The following is a 17,312-nucleotide window of genomic DNA, read 5'->3' on the forward strand; positions in this document are numbered from 1 at the left end:
GCATTTACACTCAAGTACGTAAAAAAAGGGGCCAAGGTCCCACGCATTATGTAGAATTTCTTAAGAAATCTTGATTAGGTGCTTTTTTGCTCTGGTAGATCCTGCTAATAGAGCTTTTGTTTCTAGCAAGTTTTTTAGTATTTACGAGATCGAACCTTCGCGTCTCTGCAGGTATTTCTGGCATGTTTCTCTCTGGGACGCTATTAAACTGCAAGCCAACTACGCGAAATACCAGAGACACGAACGACTTCACACATACTAGAAAACGTGCCAGAAAGAAAGGCTTTGCTAACGGGGAAGTGCTTTTTGCGAACAATGTAGTGATCAGCTGGGCTTTCATTTTTGCGAAGGAGAGCCTGAGACTGGGTGACACTGCAGAATAAATAAGACAGACAAGTACTTGGCAGATTATTTTAAAGTGGCTCTTTCCTACGTGACAAGCTCGCTCACACTGAAGAAAAGCATGCACATTACTACATGAAACATTTTTTGACATTTGCAGCATTTTCGACTTTTTAGGGTGTCTCCTGGCGAGTACGAAGTCTGCGGTTGTTGTCACGTGACTCGTGGTTTGCGTTCATGGCGGCACGCAAACACCTTGGAAGTTAACAACGATCCCTTTACATTATAAACTGCCATGGATTTGGGCAAAGTTGCTCAAAATATCATAAAATGTGTCGCTACAGGCGAGGTAGGCGCCATGGACTTTATTTTGGTATCCTCTATTCGCTTAATTTTTTTGCCTTATAATAATATTACTGAGAACTTTATGTATTGCTTTTGCTTAGCAAAACCTATCCTATTGCCGAGGTTCTAGCGAAAGCCTGGTTTTATATTAAGCATTTCTTAGGCTCAGGAAGTATCATTACTTGCAGTTTTATAACGTGGAAGCTTTGGCAACCTTATTTCAGACTTTTCGTGTTGCTGTTCATGTTACGTAACTTTAAAAGCTTTGCAGCTGCAAACTCTCATCAAAGTTTCGTCGATTTGAACCCAGAAATTGTCAAAAAAAGTAACAGTTTTAGCGTTTTTTTTTTTATTTTTTAACTCCTGGTCAAGGCATGTCATGTGTCCTGAAATTACAAGCACGATTCTGGTGTCGAGATTTGAGGTTCTCAACTGAATTAAGTTTAAGAAGGATGGGCCCATATTGTTAAGACAACAGAGGGTGGCACTGCCTGAAAGAGTTGCCTTTCTCACCCTCATTGCATGTAGAAAGGTAGTGAAATTTAAAATGCTGGTAATTTTTAAGGGTTGTAACAGTGGTCTGTGAAGCAAAAGGGAAGTGATAAATCCAAGCATTACAGGTGCTTGAACCTAATCAGGCAGTGAATCCCCGATTGAAATACTTTTGAGTACCTTAATTATGGTGAATTTTTTTTTTAGTTCAGTTGCAATTTTTGATTTTATTGGCAATGTTTTTACTTGATTTGATTCGGTTATTCCCTCAGTCCAGGGTACGATGTTTACACTAAAGTTCTGCATATTTTTAGGCATTTTCATTGACAACAAACTCAAAAGGTCTAAGGAGGAAATACACCCTTGGAGCGTTTCTTGGTATAATGTCGAACAGGGGGAGTGTTTAAGTCTTGGCGGGAAAGGGTTGGGTTTTTTTTTGGGGGGGGGGAAGGGGTGGCAAAGTTAGGAAATTGCCAGTCTAGAGAAGGGCATAGGATTTAATTTTTTTTGTTTCTTTTTCTTCCTGCAGATGGTTGAACTCCAGAGTTTATGGGCCAAGCAGACAGCAGTAGTTGTCTTTCTGCGTCGGTTTGGATGACAGTTGTGCCGGCTGTGGTCGACTGAACTCAGTTTGGTCAAACCACAGCTTGACGCACATAATGTGCGTCTTTGTGGTGTGGGATTAGAAGAACTGGGTTTGGAAGAATTCCAAGAAGGAAAGTTTTTTACTGGAGGTTAGTCAGTTTGTAGTGCAAAGCACTGCTTTCATCCAAGAATCTCTATACATAGAATTAAAACAGGTTCCTAGTCTAGGCTAAAAATGGTACCATCCAATTTAGCCTTTTAGTTCTGAGGGACTTGGCATTTTTTATTCCCGGTACCATTAAATTTGTTTTATTTTAATTCATAGAGTTATACTTAGATTCCAAGCAGGAGTGTTACAAAGACTTGGGATTCCGAAGGTAAGGGCTGCAACTGATTACCAATTTAATTTGTCAGCCAATTTGATTTTTTCAGAAGTGACATACACATGTAATAAAATTATTATGGTATACTTGTACATGATGTTTTTTTCTTTGTTTAGGTACAATGCAATCACAGTAATTGGAGGATTAGCAACTAAAGACACCAGAGTTTCTCTTGCTAAGGTGAGAGAATTTTGAGACAAATCATTCAGAATTTTTGTTGAAAAATCGTAAAAGGGATTACTAAAAATGTATATTAGTGGGGAGGTGGGGGGGGGGGGGGTATTGTTGGAGTCTTATATACCTGTCACATCTGGAAATGGTTTGTTTCTAAGCTCCTGCTTATATATTGTTGAGCCAAGAAAAACATTTTTGATATGGAAATAATAAACCACTGTGCATTAGAAGTGTATTTACCAAAAATGATAGTAAATTGCGTAGTGCCAGAAAATATCCACACTACCCTCACGGAAGGTTTTTGTGTTGCATGCCCTCAGGAAATTCCGGTTTAGCTTCATACTTTGCTTCTAAAATTGAGACTGGCTTTTAAGACCTCTGTCCCCCTAGGAATTTCCAATGACCTTTCTTGGGGTGGGTGTGTTTTTTTTTTGTAAAACTGCACATTACATTATAAAGGAAAAGATTACATAATTATGAATTAAGGACGGTGCCTACTATTGTTACTGCCCATACGTTCTGCGCATCTCGAGATACTCGGGTTTCCTAAGGGTAGTGCTCCCTAATACATTTATTTTCTCTTCATAACATACTATTAATTTAATTATTCGATATAATTACATCCAAAACATTTCTAACAACAGTTATTTACATGGCAAAACATTTCAGCCCGCAAATAGCAAGTGCTAGTCGAGGCGGGCGGAGAAAAGGGGGACATCAGGAATGTTTTTGTGTGGTTTAAAACTATGCGGAGAAAACAGAACTTAGCAAGTGCTCTTGGTATCCCAAAAGAATATTGGGGGTAACCATGCATTTTTCAGAGATAATTAACCTTCAATTCAGGAAAAACTGCTTTACATTGCTTTATATTTTGGTGCTTTTTAGAAATATTGTTGCTTAATTATCTCTGAAAAATGCACGGCTACCCCCAATTTTCTTTTTGGATTCCAATAGCCCTTGCCAAGATCTGCTTTTCCTGCATAGTCATAAACCGCACAAAAATACTTCTGTATTAGTAGTCACCGTCCTTAAGCATTGTTGCATTTGGCAATACAATACAGTGATCTCTAAATTATGTTTATTTGTTTTTAAAGATCAACTCGTTAATCCATCTGCCATATCGTTCGCATTCCTTTTTCTCATTTTCTGCCCTTTTTTTTTTTCAGGCTAATGCCAAAGGTATTAAAGGAAATTACCGTGGTGATGGTATGCTTAATGGAGGCATGTTGATAGTCACAACAGGAGGAGAAAAAGTCTTGCTGAGCCACAAGCAGTCGTCACCTGGCGATCACGTTTCCAATGAGAAGATTCTTGATGTTCTTGGTATTACCGCTGAGCCTGAGCCAAAGAAGGAAGAGAGTGAATCAGAGGGTGGGGCATCTGCAGAGGCTTCACAGTCATAAATTACTTAGGATTTAAAGATTGCTAAAATAATATTATGATATTTGAAGAATTATTGTCCCAGATAACTTGGTGAAGATGCTGTGCTTTGAATAGGCTTATTATAATCAGAGTTGTGAAATGATTTTCTCACCTTGTCTTTAAAGGGAGGGTTTAATGGCTAGGCGTATGTGCAAAAATCAAAATGTTTTGGTCTGGTCCATCCACCTGCTAGAAATTCCAGTTCAACTTCATACCTTCCATAAAAAAAAATTGAGACATCCCTCCCCCTCTTCTCATCAAAATTTCCAATGGCCTTTCATGCAGCTGCATTATGTAATGTTTAAAAATTGAACAGGAGTGTTTTATTGAGTTTTAGACCCGATAAAACACGTGCTGTAAGTTTTTTGAACGGCTTCAAAAAACATTTCTGGAAAAGCGTGTGTCAATAGAGTTCAAAACAATAATTATCATGCTTCTGTGAACGTTGGAAATTAGCATATGAGAAAAACACCGTGCACACTAATGAGGAGTGTTTTATCAGCTGATAAAACACTGCATACTAATTAGGAGGAGGTTTATCAATATAAAGTCACTGCACGTGATGTATTATTGACCATTTGATAGGTCAATGGGCTTAAGTATGAATTATTATTAATTATTAATATTAGTTTTTGAAGGATATTTTGAGTAACTGTACAACCCAGTGTCTGGGTTCACCAGATAATTTTATCCATTTGAAACGTCTTCTCTGTCACTGATTAACAATATTATCGATATTATTGATTTTCATTCCTAATTGAATGGCCTCTCCATCTGATGAAGCTTAATGATTTCCCATGTACCTTACACTGGTATAATTTTGCAGATTTTTCTTGGGTACACGTTGTGGTAGGTAGTTTTATGATACCATTGTGTTAAACTTCAAGCAACATGAATGGTGGATGAATACTTTAACTTACTTAGCCATAATGTTGTACTTCTGGATGTTTGCAGATTTGAAGTTGCAAGGTATTAAATCAGTTTAAAAAAAACTCTATTGGTGTGATAACTTGCATTTCAACTATTTATGATGGAACGTTTGTAAATATTTACTATACGGTTTAGCAAACGTACCAGAGTGTTTGTAGGTGAAAAGGAAAGTGTTCTACAACCAGTTGAACTAATGTATCAACTCCTTTTTGGACGACCTAGTTCAAAGGGTTTTGCAAAATTTGCATTTTCCCAAAAGTGACTAAGATTGAGTATATAATTGGTCACATAGTCTAATAGACTATAATGGAGTTGGGGTTCTGAGAGGCCAGTGGCACATATCCAGTGGCTTCTCTATTCCTCACTTGTTTAATTCTGAGTATTCAACGATCCCATTCATATTTTCATCCACACAGTTTTCTTGCACACGAAAAACAAATGAGAAATAGAGAAATCCCGAGACTAGTGTTCCTGTATTGACGTCACAGTCCTACTTTTCCCAGTCTCCCGTCTTGCGCGGTATGTACCCAACCGGAGGTGAAATTTCACACTTTGATACGCCTCAAAAACGCGGGGATCGGGAAGAAATTAAACTGATAAGGATTTTTTTTTTTCGATTTTCATACGAGGACAACATATGAAGATTTGATAAAGGAAATAAAAAAAAATTGTCATGCACGGAATTTGCTTATTTTAGTGAACTCCCTTTATTGCTGACACCCTCGGGACCGCGAGTTTAAGGTGGGGGTACACCTGAAAGCCGTTTTCACGCCGCTTAAAATCGGTCAAATGGAAATATCTTGTTCGCATTTCAAGCAATACAAAAACCCTCCATTCATTACACAAATCAATGATTTGGGTGTTTTATGAATTTTTGGGTGATTTTTAGGTATATTTGGAAGGAAATAATTTTTCTTGAAGGATTGCTAAAATTAAAAGAAATAAGAAATGTTGAAGGTTTAGTGAAGTTTTAAAATTAGAATTTGTATTTAATAATTAATGACGGATACCAAGTTAGTCCACTAGCAACCTGGGGTGCTCTTGCGTGGGTATCAACTGTCTATTAGTGTTCCAAAAATCATTTTCTTTCTTTTATCCATTTTTAAAACCTCTTCAAATTTCACTCAAATTCAGGTAGAGCCCCACCTTAATAGCGAGAGTCCGTAATAGCGGGAATTTACGGTCTGTAATTTATTTTTGCTGGGGATTTAGCCGCTGTCTGACCTATCGTAGCCTGCGAACGCAGACACATTTCTGGCTGTCGCTTCCGGAAATACGTCGGCGTTCTCAGGCTAGTACTATCGGGGTGTCTGTAATAGCGGAGTGTCCGCAAGGCGAGAATTGACTGTAATCGGACTTTGAACAACTGGGCCGAGATGATTTATACGTATTGGAGTTAAACGCAAGACAAGATGCAGGACAAAATCATTCGCAACGATCGAAAAACCCTTCACTTCCCTGTTGACCTCAACAACTCTAGAATATGCCTTTGCGTGAGGAGGGCCTGTGCAACGGAAACTATCTGAGGTGAGAAATGTGCTATGAGCACCTAAAATGGATGGACCAGGCAAAAGTACTGCCCCCAAAACTGAAGAATTATTATTTGTAAAAAATAATCGTAATCTTTATATTGTAATATTGTAATATTGCGCTATATTGTGATATATATTATAATATTTTTTATAAGAACCTATCTTTTTAATGAGAACGTTAAGGCTGCGATCAACTAAAATTAACGAACACACTTAAAACACTTTCCAGGCTGAGAGTCAGCTAAGGACATTTTTATTTCAGCCAAATGTTTTTTAAATGAACAATATAAATACGGATAAAATAATACAGGTGAAACTTTAGTCTATCACTGGATCTTGTATCCAGCACTAGCCACATGTAATTAAAAGCCGCGCAACAGATCAAACCGGCCACTTGTAGGCAACTTGTCTGCACATTACGGCACATATTGCTCCTTGATAGATGTCTTGTTCACGAAAGGAGATTTATTGAAATACACTCCTTTTTTATTTTTTTTTAAGAACGTTGATAACATCATAAGAACATTACCCAGGCTGAGAGTCAGTTAAGAACATTTTTATTTTAACCAAATGTTTTTAAAATGAAAATGATATAAATAAGGATAAAATAATCTATAATGATGTCCAGTTAATCCAAATAATAGGTGTCTTGGTCACGTCCGCATATAGATTTTTCGAAATATTATTAAAGATAACTTAAAGAACATCTTAAGAACTTTTCAGGCTCAAATTGCCAACAATTAAAAGAACGATCACTGACTCAGCGTCAAAATTAGACGTTCTTATAAAACAAGAAGATTGTACTGTTAGGAACTTTTTCAGACTCAAATTTCCCAAAAATAATGACGTTATGCCTCAGTTCCAAAATTAGACGTTCCTATATTAAAAAGTGTATTTGTAAATGTTATACATTTCCGGTGGTTGTCAGAGAAACCGATAAACTTAATGGGAACTCAAACAACTTGTCATGGTTTTATTCCCAGTCCGTAGTCCGCGTTTTATACCTGACTCACGCTTATTTTATACGCAGTCCGTAGCCCACAGTCCGTAGTCCGTAGTCCGTAGTCCATAGTCTCCATCTTACTTTACACTAACCGAAACCCCAACCTCACCATCTGGCGACAAGCGTCTTGTCTTGGAAAATAACGGTTCACGGCTGAATAAACAATATGTACTTATACTAGAAACTCAATATTTAATTGCTTAAAGGTGTAAATATATTAGTTTTAGAGTTTCCCTTTCGAAGGAATTTTTTTTCCGACGGGCTTATTTCTAAGCCAATGAAAAGACGTTTTATATCTCACTATAAATTGCGTTGACCAATTGCCGTGCGAGTTCTAAAATTGCTCGTCAGCCCTCTGCTGGAATGATGGGAGTTTCTTCGAACATCTGATCTTTGGGGGTGTGCAGTTTTTCGAGTGCAAAACACAGCTCTGAATTTTTTTTGCATCGTCCCATCAAAACGTTTTTAATACCATGTCGGAAACAGAAGAACTGGCTGGCAAATTAGCTCGTCGCCAGGCGCTGAACGAAGATGAAAACCAGCCAAGACGGCAAATAAAGGTGTTCAACCCGTACACCGAGTTCAAAGAGTTCTCAAGGAAGCAGATCAAGGATTTTGAGAAAATGTTCAAGAAGTAAGGGTCAAATCACTTTATACGTTGTTATTGTAAACTTAATACAGTATTTCAACTTACGACGATAAGCATTGGCCTTTGAGAGTCCAGAGGGAATTCGAAATTTTCGTTTTCCTAATTCGGTCTTGGAAGCTTATCGCATTTTTGAAATCGATAGCCAGCTTTTCATCTTGAATTTCGTCGAGTAAGCTCGACCTTTAGTTGATAGTCATTTGTGATGTGTAAAATAATGCAAAAATGACTACTTTTTTAATTACGATCATTGAAAATGATGGTATTTACACAATATAATTTAAGGAAATCATCAGTGGTATATTTGTATAAAAATTAGTACGAGCAGTCAAGCCGCAAACTCGATCACTATCCGATAACATGAACGTGATGATGTCGGTTTATAGACTTCGTATGTGATAATGCTTGCCTTGAATGCGGATATAAGCTTGACTTGTAACATGAATCATGTGTGGTAGTTTCGGTTCATTGACATGGAAGTAGACTTAACTGACCTCATAGAGGGGTTATTTTATTTGTGTTCTGTGGAATTTGGGTGGAATTTGTACTGTTGTCATTGACACAAACACCACTGAATCTAAACTTGGAAAGATTTGCACACAGCCCCATACATAATAACGTGCATCACTGTCATACTAACCCTCTTTCAAAAATGACGAGGGTGAATAGACTGTCACAAAATGTATGCATAATTAATGTTTGGGGCTATGAGGAAATCAAGCCCAAAACCTTGCTTAGATAGCCACATTTTCCACCCAAATTAGACAGAACACACAAAGACAATCCTACTTTAAAGTTAGTGAAGTTAATTTTTATTTTCCACATAATTCATGGTTATGTTTTAGCATTTTTTGAGAACTGAAGTCTATAAACAGACATCATATTCAAGTTTATTACACGGAATGCCCGCAGGGCATGACGTGTCTAGGTTTCGGTCGGGTATCTTTTTTTTCATCGGTGTCGCAAATGTGCACATTAATTTATGCATTAAACTCTGTCCTCCCCTAGTAAGGATATTTTGTTCTGATTGTCTTCAACAGAAGCGGCCCAATCAAAATCTATTTTTCAGGCACATATCACGAGAGAGGGGACCCACTCATCACTTCTGTGTGACGTCAAATTATCATTTGATTTATTCATTAAAACTAGATTAAATTCTTCCCTCTCCCAGAAGGGATCTATTGTTTTGATTGTCTTGAACAAAAGCGGCCCAATCAAACTCCATTATCTGCGCGTATATCACGAGGGAGGGGACCCACTCATCTCTACTTGTGTGACGTCAAAGCAAATCATCATTTGGAAAAGTTGTTTTCGTTCAATGGCGGCCACATGTCTGAATTTAAGACTCCGGATCTGCCGTTTTCAGAGAGAAAACCAACCTTTTTCAAGCAGTAAATCGAAATAATAACTTCTAGGTAGTACTCGACAGTTGAAACGGCGGAAATTGGGAGAGTTCGCAGCAAAGAAAATCCGCTTTAAAAAACAGATCGAATGATCAACGCGAGGGATTAGAGCTAGAGGAGGCCAGACCAGTCCAGCGGGGTCATGACGTTATTGCATAGTTATTTCTGGTATGATTCCTAGTAACACAACGATAAGTATCACGCAATATATCTGAATAAAACCATTCAGACAATTATTTCAATGGCCAAGGGACGATATTTTTTAAATATCTACGAAACATACAATGGGGAATAATTGGGACTACATTAAGCATTCCGTGTAATGCCATTAGAGGGGCATCTTGTATTGTATGGTGAGTTTAGCCCACCTCTACAAGCAGTCAACCTGAGCAATGCATCACTGTGTTTGGGGAGGGGTGGGGATGTGTATCTAATTCTCCTCAGAGGTGAATGCTGGGTTGTTAGAACCCCATCACCATTTCATTGGTGTACCATGTTACGCATCTGTGCACACATAATGTAAACATGATTCTAGATGCTTATTGAGATAATCCACTGAAGAAGGCCGGCAACATCCTGTTGGATGTGTCATGGTTAATTAGTACGACATGACACAAAATTCAAAGCTGCAAGAACCCACTTGCTCACAAATTTAGAATTTTGGAACTTCATTAAAAATCTACTTAGTAGTAACATGGAAGTTCAAAGATGAAACATTCTCATAGTGTTACCTAGCTATATGAAAGAGAAGAAAAAGTGGAAAAAATATCAAGAACTCTGGAAGTAACTGGCTCAGCTTTAGAGTGTTAAAATGGCTGTCATCTCGGCAGTGATAGGTAGGATGAGATGAAGATTACAAGGACAAAAATTTTAAAAGCCCCTCTGGGATCCTATTGTTTTCTGACTAATAATCCAGAACCTCTTGAATTCTCAGCTTATGTTTGGCCAGACAATAATAATTTTATCATTTATGTGGCTAAATGTAATTAAGGCTAAGTTAGACTCAAGCCAATGCAGCCTGGTCTGCAGGGTTGTGGGGCAATCATGCATATTTGGGTTTCATATGGGGTTTTGCAGGCTTATGTGTTTTGTTTTCCAGCTGTGTGATGACGTGCAGTTGATTTGAGAGTCAAATCTGTTTCAACAGTGTGTTTTTGCTGTCTAGATACATTAACCTGCGTGCTTTGCTAGTTCCTTGTATCTCACCTGGTGCCACCTTCGCTTGGACACCTTCCTCAAGTTCATCAATTGCCGATGAGTTAAACTGGGTAATAGGTCTCTGAAAGTATTTGAAACCATGATTTATTTAAGGACGGTGCCTACTTTTGTTACTGTGCATACGTTCTGCGCCTCTCAAGATACTCAGGTTTCACATGGGTGGTGCCTACTAATACAGGGATATGTTTGGGCGGTTTAAAACTATGTGGAGAAAGCAGAACTTAGCAAGTGCTCTTAATATCCAAAAAAAATTGGGTGGTAACGGTGCATTTTCCAGTGATAATAGAGCTTAAATTTAGAAAAAAAATGCCATACATTGCTTTGTATTTTACCATTTTTTAGAATTATTGTTGCTTAACTATTTCTAAAAAATCTGTGGTTACCCCCAATTTTCTTTTTGGATTTCAATGGACCTTGCTAAGATCTGCTTTCCCCGCAAAGTCAAAAACCAAACAAAAATACTTCTTTATAAGTAGGCCTGTCCTTAACTTTGGAGTTTGCATTGCTGTAAAAAGGCGTAGTGACATAACCTTTTATTTTCTTTCCTCAGGTATGATGTGAATAATGATCATTATTTAGACATGATGGAAATGAAACTGATGATGGAGAAATTAGGTGCACCACAGACACATGTTGGACTGAAGAACATGATCGCAGAGATTGATGAAGACCATGATGGCAAGGTCTCTTACAGAGAGGTAATCATTATTCTTAAACTCATTAATAATTCATGAAGGGAAAACAAAAGGAATCATTCACTACCATGGAGATTGGAAATATTGTGATCTTAATAATTAAGATCACAATAGTCACAGTTGATGAAGGTTTGCTGTGAATTTCTCCAAGAATTATTAATGGTTTGGAGAAGCTATATCAAACACTCAAAAGGAGTTTTTCATTCCAATTTCCACACCTCATTTGTTTTCTACTCACTTCCGGTTTTTGGAAATTGGACGAAACACTCTTCCTCATTTTGATATATTTCTTCTAAACAGGAGACTGGTAGCATAGGGCTACCAACAAATTAACAGACATAAAGCTGCCTAATTTTTTTAAACTTTACAACTTGGCCTGTTAGGTCTGGAGGGGTTTAATTAAGTTCACATTGTACCTTGCAAAAATTAAAAGAGAACAAATTTATTAGTCCCATGACTTTTGCAAAACCTAGTCTCAGTCACAAAATGATGGCACAATTTAGACAGGTTAGCTCAGTTGATAGAGTATTGGACAACCGTGCGAGAGGTAGTGGGTTCAAACCCCGGCCGGACCAACACTAAGGATCTTTAAATAACTGAGGAGAAAGTGCTGCCTTTGTAATGACATCTGCAAATGGTTAGACTTTCTAGTCTTCTCGGATAAGGACAATAAACCGTCTCACAACCCTTGTTCGTAATAAGTCTGTGGGACGTTAAAGAACCCACTCACTGTTCGTAAAGAGTAGGGGACATAGTTCCCGGTGTTGTGGTCTGGTCTTTGTGTGTATTGGTCTAGGAGGGTGGGGTGAGATCACATATCGACTGAGGCAGCAGCCACAGGTGCCTCGTATATGCTGATGTCTGATCTCACCCTCTGGATATGATTGGTTATTGATTGTAAAGTCACACATATGTTGTGACTGATTTAATAAAGACTTCAAAATCTTTTTCAGCAATACTACTGACAAAGAGCCATGTAGTTCAACTATTCCAAAAGGAATATTATAAAATTATTAGTCTCAGGCAACAGCCTTAACTTTCATTCAATGCAGTGTAGTAGTTGAAAGTTCTTTCAAGTCACTCTCACTAATCACCTTCTTGTCCTTAATTGCAGTTTCTTTTGATATTCCGTAAAGCTGCCGCAGGAGAACTTGCAGAAGATTCCGGACTTAGTCAGCTTGCTAAACTTGCTGAAGTTGATGTTGATGAAGTTGGTGTGAGTGGTGCAGCAAAGTTCTTTGAGGCTAAAGTTAAAGAGCAAGCGTTCTCGAACAAGTTTGAAGCAGAAATTCGCCAGGAACAGGAAGAGCGGAAAAAGCAAGCTGAAGAAGCTAAAGCAAGAAAAGAGGCTTTCAAAGCCAAAAAAGCAGCTTTTGCCATCAGTTAAGCACAATGAAACTAGTCATTCACCATTAGAATGCGAGTTGTCGATGATGCTAAGCAGCTTTGCAGTGACTTTTAAATGTACAAAGTAGAACCAGGTGTTTGGCCACTAGACATTAAAAAATTATGGTGTACTGATGGAAATTTCTCCAATGAAATTATAAAAGATAAAGCTTGCAACACACTGAGGGATTTTAATGCAATGGTGGTTAATTGTAACGCAGTTTTTGATCACCATGAAAAGTAATCAAAGTTGTCAATATATTGGTGAAGGAATTCAGCAGCTATTCTTACCAATCAAAATTACTAGTAGGCCAGGAGGCATTCATTGTACCAGTTCCTCTTAAAATCGCCAATGATCACCGGTGATCAATTTAAGGCAAATGTCATATCTGATTGTCTAGTGTGTGGTGGCTTTAAGGGTTAGTGTCAGTGGTAACATTTATGATAGCATTGCACTTGTTTGTTACTTTGTGGACAACCAGCATCTACATATACCTAATGTTCTTTCCACAATATGGTGCCATCTTAGGTAGGGGTGTTCAGATATCTAGTGTAGCTGCAAAAAGACATTTGACTTCACCAAAGTGGTTGTGAGACCAAAGTACTTAGTCCAACTAGAAAAATTTATTTTTGATTTGCACTGTCTGTCTGGCCACTAAGGAGGCCCAACAATGAGCCGATTGATAAGTTTCCTTATACCAGGAAGGTCGGTCGCCCAAAGATCATCTTTATCCACTACGTTGTACATCTCGACTCTATGGTCCTAAATCCCCACCCCTTTCAAAAGTAGAGAAGATCAGTACGGCTGCCCGAGATGGAAGAGTGGCATTGCTTCGTTGCTGACTGCAATTTTGCGGCCAGCTGAGGGTCTTCCAAAGTTACTGCAAAGCTGCTTATTAATAATAGATATTAATTTGAAGTAATGTTCTTCTTTTAGCCAATAAAGGTGGCATTGTGTTATAGTAAGAAGTAACATTGGTTTATGTCACATTCGTGAGTAGAGGCAATTTATTGTAGATCATATATTTTAAAATACCGGTAATAATGAAGGGCTTGGTTAAAAACTGCTAAGTAGAAATTTTTCTAAAAATAGACTGAAATAATTATTTTTAAAAATAGCTCCAAACATGTAACTTGACATACAGACAGATTATTTTGGAAGAATCCTACTTCCATATATCTATTTTTGGATCTTAAGACTGAAATTTCAATTTTCATGTTCCACTTCTCTTCACTGTCGAATAATTAGCTTTAATCAGGACAAAGTCATAACCCATGTCAGGTTGACATAAAGCAAGCCAGCCAAAACAGCTGGCTACTTGCCAATCTTCAGCTGTTTATTTTTGTTTCATTTCATGGTTACTGTCATTGACGAAAAGACACAGGAATAAACAATTCAATCAATTGAAAATTACTTCTAAGACAAACTCTTCAAAAGAGTAAAGACACATATTTTAGCAGGTTTTGATGCAAAGCCAATGCCACACATTGTCAAAGTTTAAAGTTTGAAGGTTTGGGATAAAGCCTGGAAAATCTTCACAGAACTGTTTCCCAGGCTTGCATATAACCTGCAAAAAAGATGGCATCCATGCCAAAGAGACCAAGGCAGACATTGCTGAATCACATTGAGATTTACTGAATCAGCATGTGACATGGATTATTGTAATTCATCACGGACTGTGTCAAAAAGTTTTACTTTATCCAGAGTAAAAAATTACAATGTTAGAAACTGTGTTCATTAATTTTATATGAGACATACTGTAAGCATTTTGGTAGGGAATAGCTTGGTGAAAACATTAAATATTAATGTTTTAATGTTTGCCTTCAGTAGGGTATGTTACTCTTAATAATTATTGCCCATAATTAAGTCTGTGATTGTTTTGGGTGGGCACCTTTTCATATCTTTTGGAAATCACTAAAATGGCATTTTCTCTTGCCTTATAAGTTAAGATATACAAAGTATACTTATCTAAATGAAACCACTGGAATTTGAAGAGAAGAACTGGTAATAAACATGCATGTAAAACCTGTTAGGAGGCTCGCACATACAGCACTTGCTAGGTTCACCCCAAAGTTTATCGTTAAGAGGCCTTCTACTAATCTACTTCTGTTAAGTCTTTACTTCAAGACCATAAACTAGACACAGTAGTAGGTTTCTTGTATGATAGAGTCTGTTTAACAAAATAGTTAGAACTCATTTTGAGCAATTTGGATTTCATGGCCAAATGTTCAATAGCACAGTTTTTGAGCAAGCCCCTAATTTCTCATAAATAGGCATTGTAACCAGGTTATGTTGATGAGGCATTTTCTGCATTTCCATTTTTCAATATAGTTTGTTAGGACAAGTGGGAGTAACTTTGTAGAGGCATAAGCTGAAAGGAAGTGTTTTGTATTTGTCTAGAATTCCATGAAAAATGCCATGGTGACGCGAGTTAAAGGCTAGGGTTTAAAAAGCTATTTTTTGTAAGAGTAATTATCATATTAGTTTTTGAAATTTCCATCTGCAATAGTAGATCTAGTTAAAGTTCCCATGTTATTGAAATTTTTGGAATAAAGAATGTATTTTTCTAATATCTGTGATTTAATAACTTTCCAAAACAACCTACAGTATTCTAAGCTAAGATGAATCATAAGTATTTTTTTTATAAAAATAATACTTAGGTCACATTTTTATCCTAAGGTGGCTCCATAAGGAAACAGGTTAGTACACCTTGCCTCCTTGCCAAGTCGCGCTGCGTCAATCTCCAGTTACCTTGCACCGTGTCTTACTGATAAGTTGCATCGCCCCACAAGAAAAGTTACTGAGGTTAACTGCTAAGGAACAATAAACATTGATATACATACATAACAAACAATATAAATTTAGCTTCCTACTTACTTGTAAAGGCACAATGTAAGATAGCTAAGTACTGATCAATACATATGGCTAAAGTACCTAAATACATTGATTGAATTAAAAGAAAATGCAACAGCCTCTAGTTAATAAATATGTACTCAATGTGTTGTTCGCTACATCACATCACTGTTATTTTCTTGATCCATGTTGAAAAGGTTTTTCCAAGTTGTGGGTTGACAGAATTACAGATTGGCTAATTTGACACAGGGCGACTTGTCAATAGGGTGAGGTACATTGTCACAAATCAGGCCCCAAGATGTACAATGTAGCTCAACAAAGGGGAGGGGGGGGGGGTTGCAAGTCTAATGCGCCAATCAATTTGAACCTTCTACAATCCCCCCGCCCCCATATGCTGGGCTTACCCCAGGAATTTTACCATTTTCCATGTCTGGGTAGTAGGACATTTGATGTAAATAGCCTTCCAGGGAGTGGGCGATTTGAACTTTATTCCGGTGGGGTGGGGAGTTTGAACCTGAAAATGTGATTTCAATGACGAAAACACTTTTGAAATCCTCCATTATCACTGTCCCAGTGATGCAATAGGGTTCCATTTTTAAATACCTACACCCTTTAAAAGGTTTTCAAATACATGTATTTTTGATGACTAAATATAGGTGTGTTTAATCATTTGGACAGGCTCAGAGTCATCAATATCCCTGAATGTATCTTGCAAAAAGCAAACTATTTTTAACACTAATCTGGGCTGATTTTGTACATCTGTGGTAACTTTCGATTGTTATTCAGAAAACTGCTGGAAAGAACTTGAGAACATAAAGTATTTTGGAGAATGAATGAAAGCATAAATATGGACAATTTTCACTATGTTTTTCATTGCACAAACAGTACGTTTCTGATAATGAAGGGTTTGGCCTTGAGTCACCAAGTCCGACATGCTAACACCACAACATTTTGATTATTTATTTTACGAATCAATCAATTCCAGCAGTGCCCATCCCCCCCTCCACCGGGCAATAGTGGGGCATTTTCCCACACTGTCCATCCCGGGGGTCGGGCATTAGCCTTCCACCCAATTACCCCAGGGCAATTTTGACCATCTCACTTTTTTCACCCTACAGCATTGTCACTTCCTTAATGACAAATTCATCGGCAAATACAAATACTGAATACATCGAGATAGGACATAAAATGGGATGCTAGAGCTGTAGAATGACCTATTTTCGCACTAACTATGGGAAACAAGACCCAGCTAGGACTTAATTTGGCCTGAATTAGGTTAGGTTTTACTGAAAGTAAGACGAGAAACGAAGAAAATAAGACATTTTTGACATGGTTGAGCCCCTAACCCGGGGCATTTGAACAACTATTTTGTCCCAGCGGTGGGGCATTTGCCAGTTTATTTTCAAAAAATCCTAATTCCCGAGGGTCAACTAGGGAGGAGGGGGGGGGGGGGGATGGGCACTGTTGGAATTGACTGATGCATTATTGGTTGATCATTCTTTAGCCATTTGGGGGCAACCATAAATAAATACAAATATTTAAATATTTGACAAACAAGATCAGAACTGAAATTTGCCACTTGATAAGAGATCAGGGAAATCTTTCACACTGTCGATGATAAAATCCGGGTTACTCTCTTTAATATACTCCACAGTTTGTGTTCCTGTTAAAACCGCCACGGTCCAACAGCCAGCATTCTTGCCCTCCTCGACATCAGCTCTTGTGTCTCCAACTTTAACAATACTACGCGGATCAGATATGTTAAAACATTTCATGGCCGAGTGAATCATGGCGGGATGAGGCCTTCCATGACCAACCTTTTCAGCGCTACAAATGCAATCGACGAGATCCTTCCATTGTAGCGTTGACACAATGGATTCGACCACGTTGTTAGGAAAGCCA

At 37.8% G+C, this 17,312-nt stretch overlaps 1 protein-coding gene and 1 pseudogene across 2 annotated transcripts; both read left to right on the forward strand.

Annotated features, from left to right (window-relative positions):
• Positions 1-531: 531 nt before the first annotated feature.
• LOC146488760 (prostamide/prostaglandin F synthase-like) lies at positions 532-4,842 on the forward strand (annotated as a pseudogene). Its single transcript, XR_014865346.1, has 5 exons — positions 532-691; positions 1,709-1,913; positions 2,090-2,141; positions 2,264-2,327; positions 3,488-4,842. The product of XR_014865346.1 is annotated as a prostamide/prostaglandin F synthase-like (transcript).
• A 2,717-nt stretch (positions 4,843-7,559) lies between these two features.
• LOC146488761 (EF-hand domain-containing protein D2-like) lies at positions 7,560-15,127 on the forward strand. The gene is made up of 3 exons (XM_085113270.1): positions 7,560-7,842; positions 11,026-11,173; positions 12,285-15,127. The coding sequence occupies exons 1-3, from the start codon at positions 7,682-7,684 to the stop codon at positions 12,555-12,557; spliced, it is 582 nt and encodes a 193-aa protein (XP_084969396.1). The 5' UTR covers positions 7,560-7,681; the 3' UTR covers positions 12,558-15,127.
• Positions 15,128-17,312: the final 2,185 nt, after the last annotated feature.

This window comes from Pavona decussata, unplaced genomic scaffold (assembly GCF_977016875.1).
Source record: "Pavona decussata unplaced genomic scaffold, jaPavDecu1.1 SCAFFOLD_8, whole genome shotgun sequence".
NCBI classification, from domain to species: domain Eukaryota; kingdom Metazoa; phylum Cnidaria; class Anthozoa; order Scleractinia; family Agariciidae; genus Pavona; species Pavona decussata.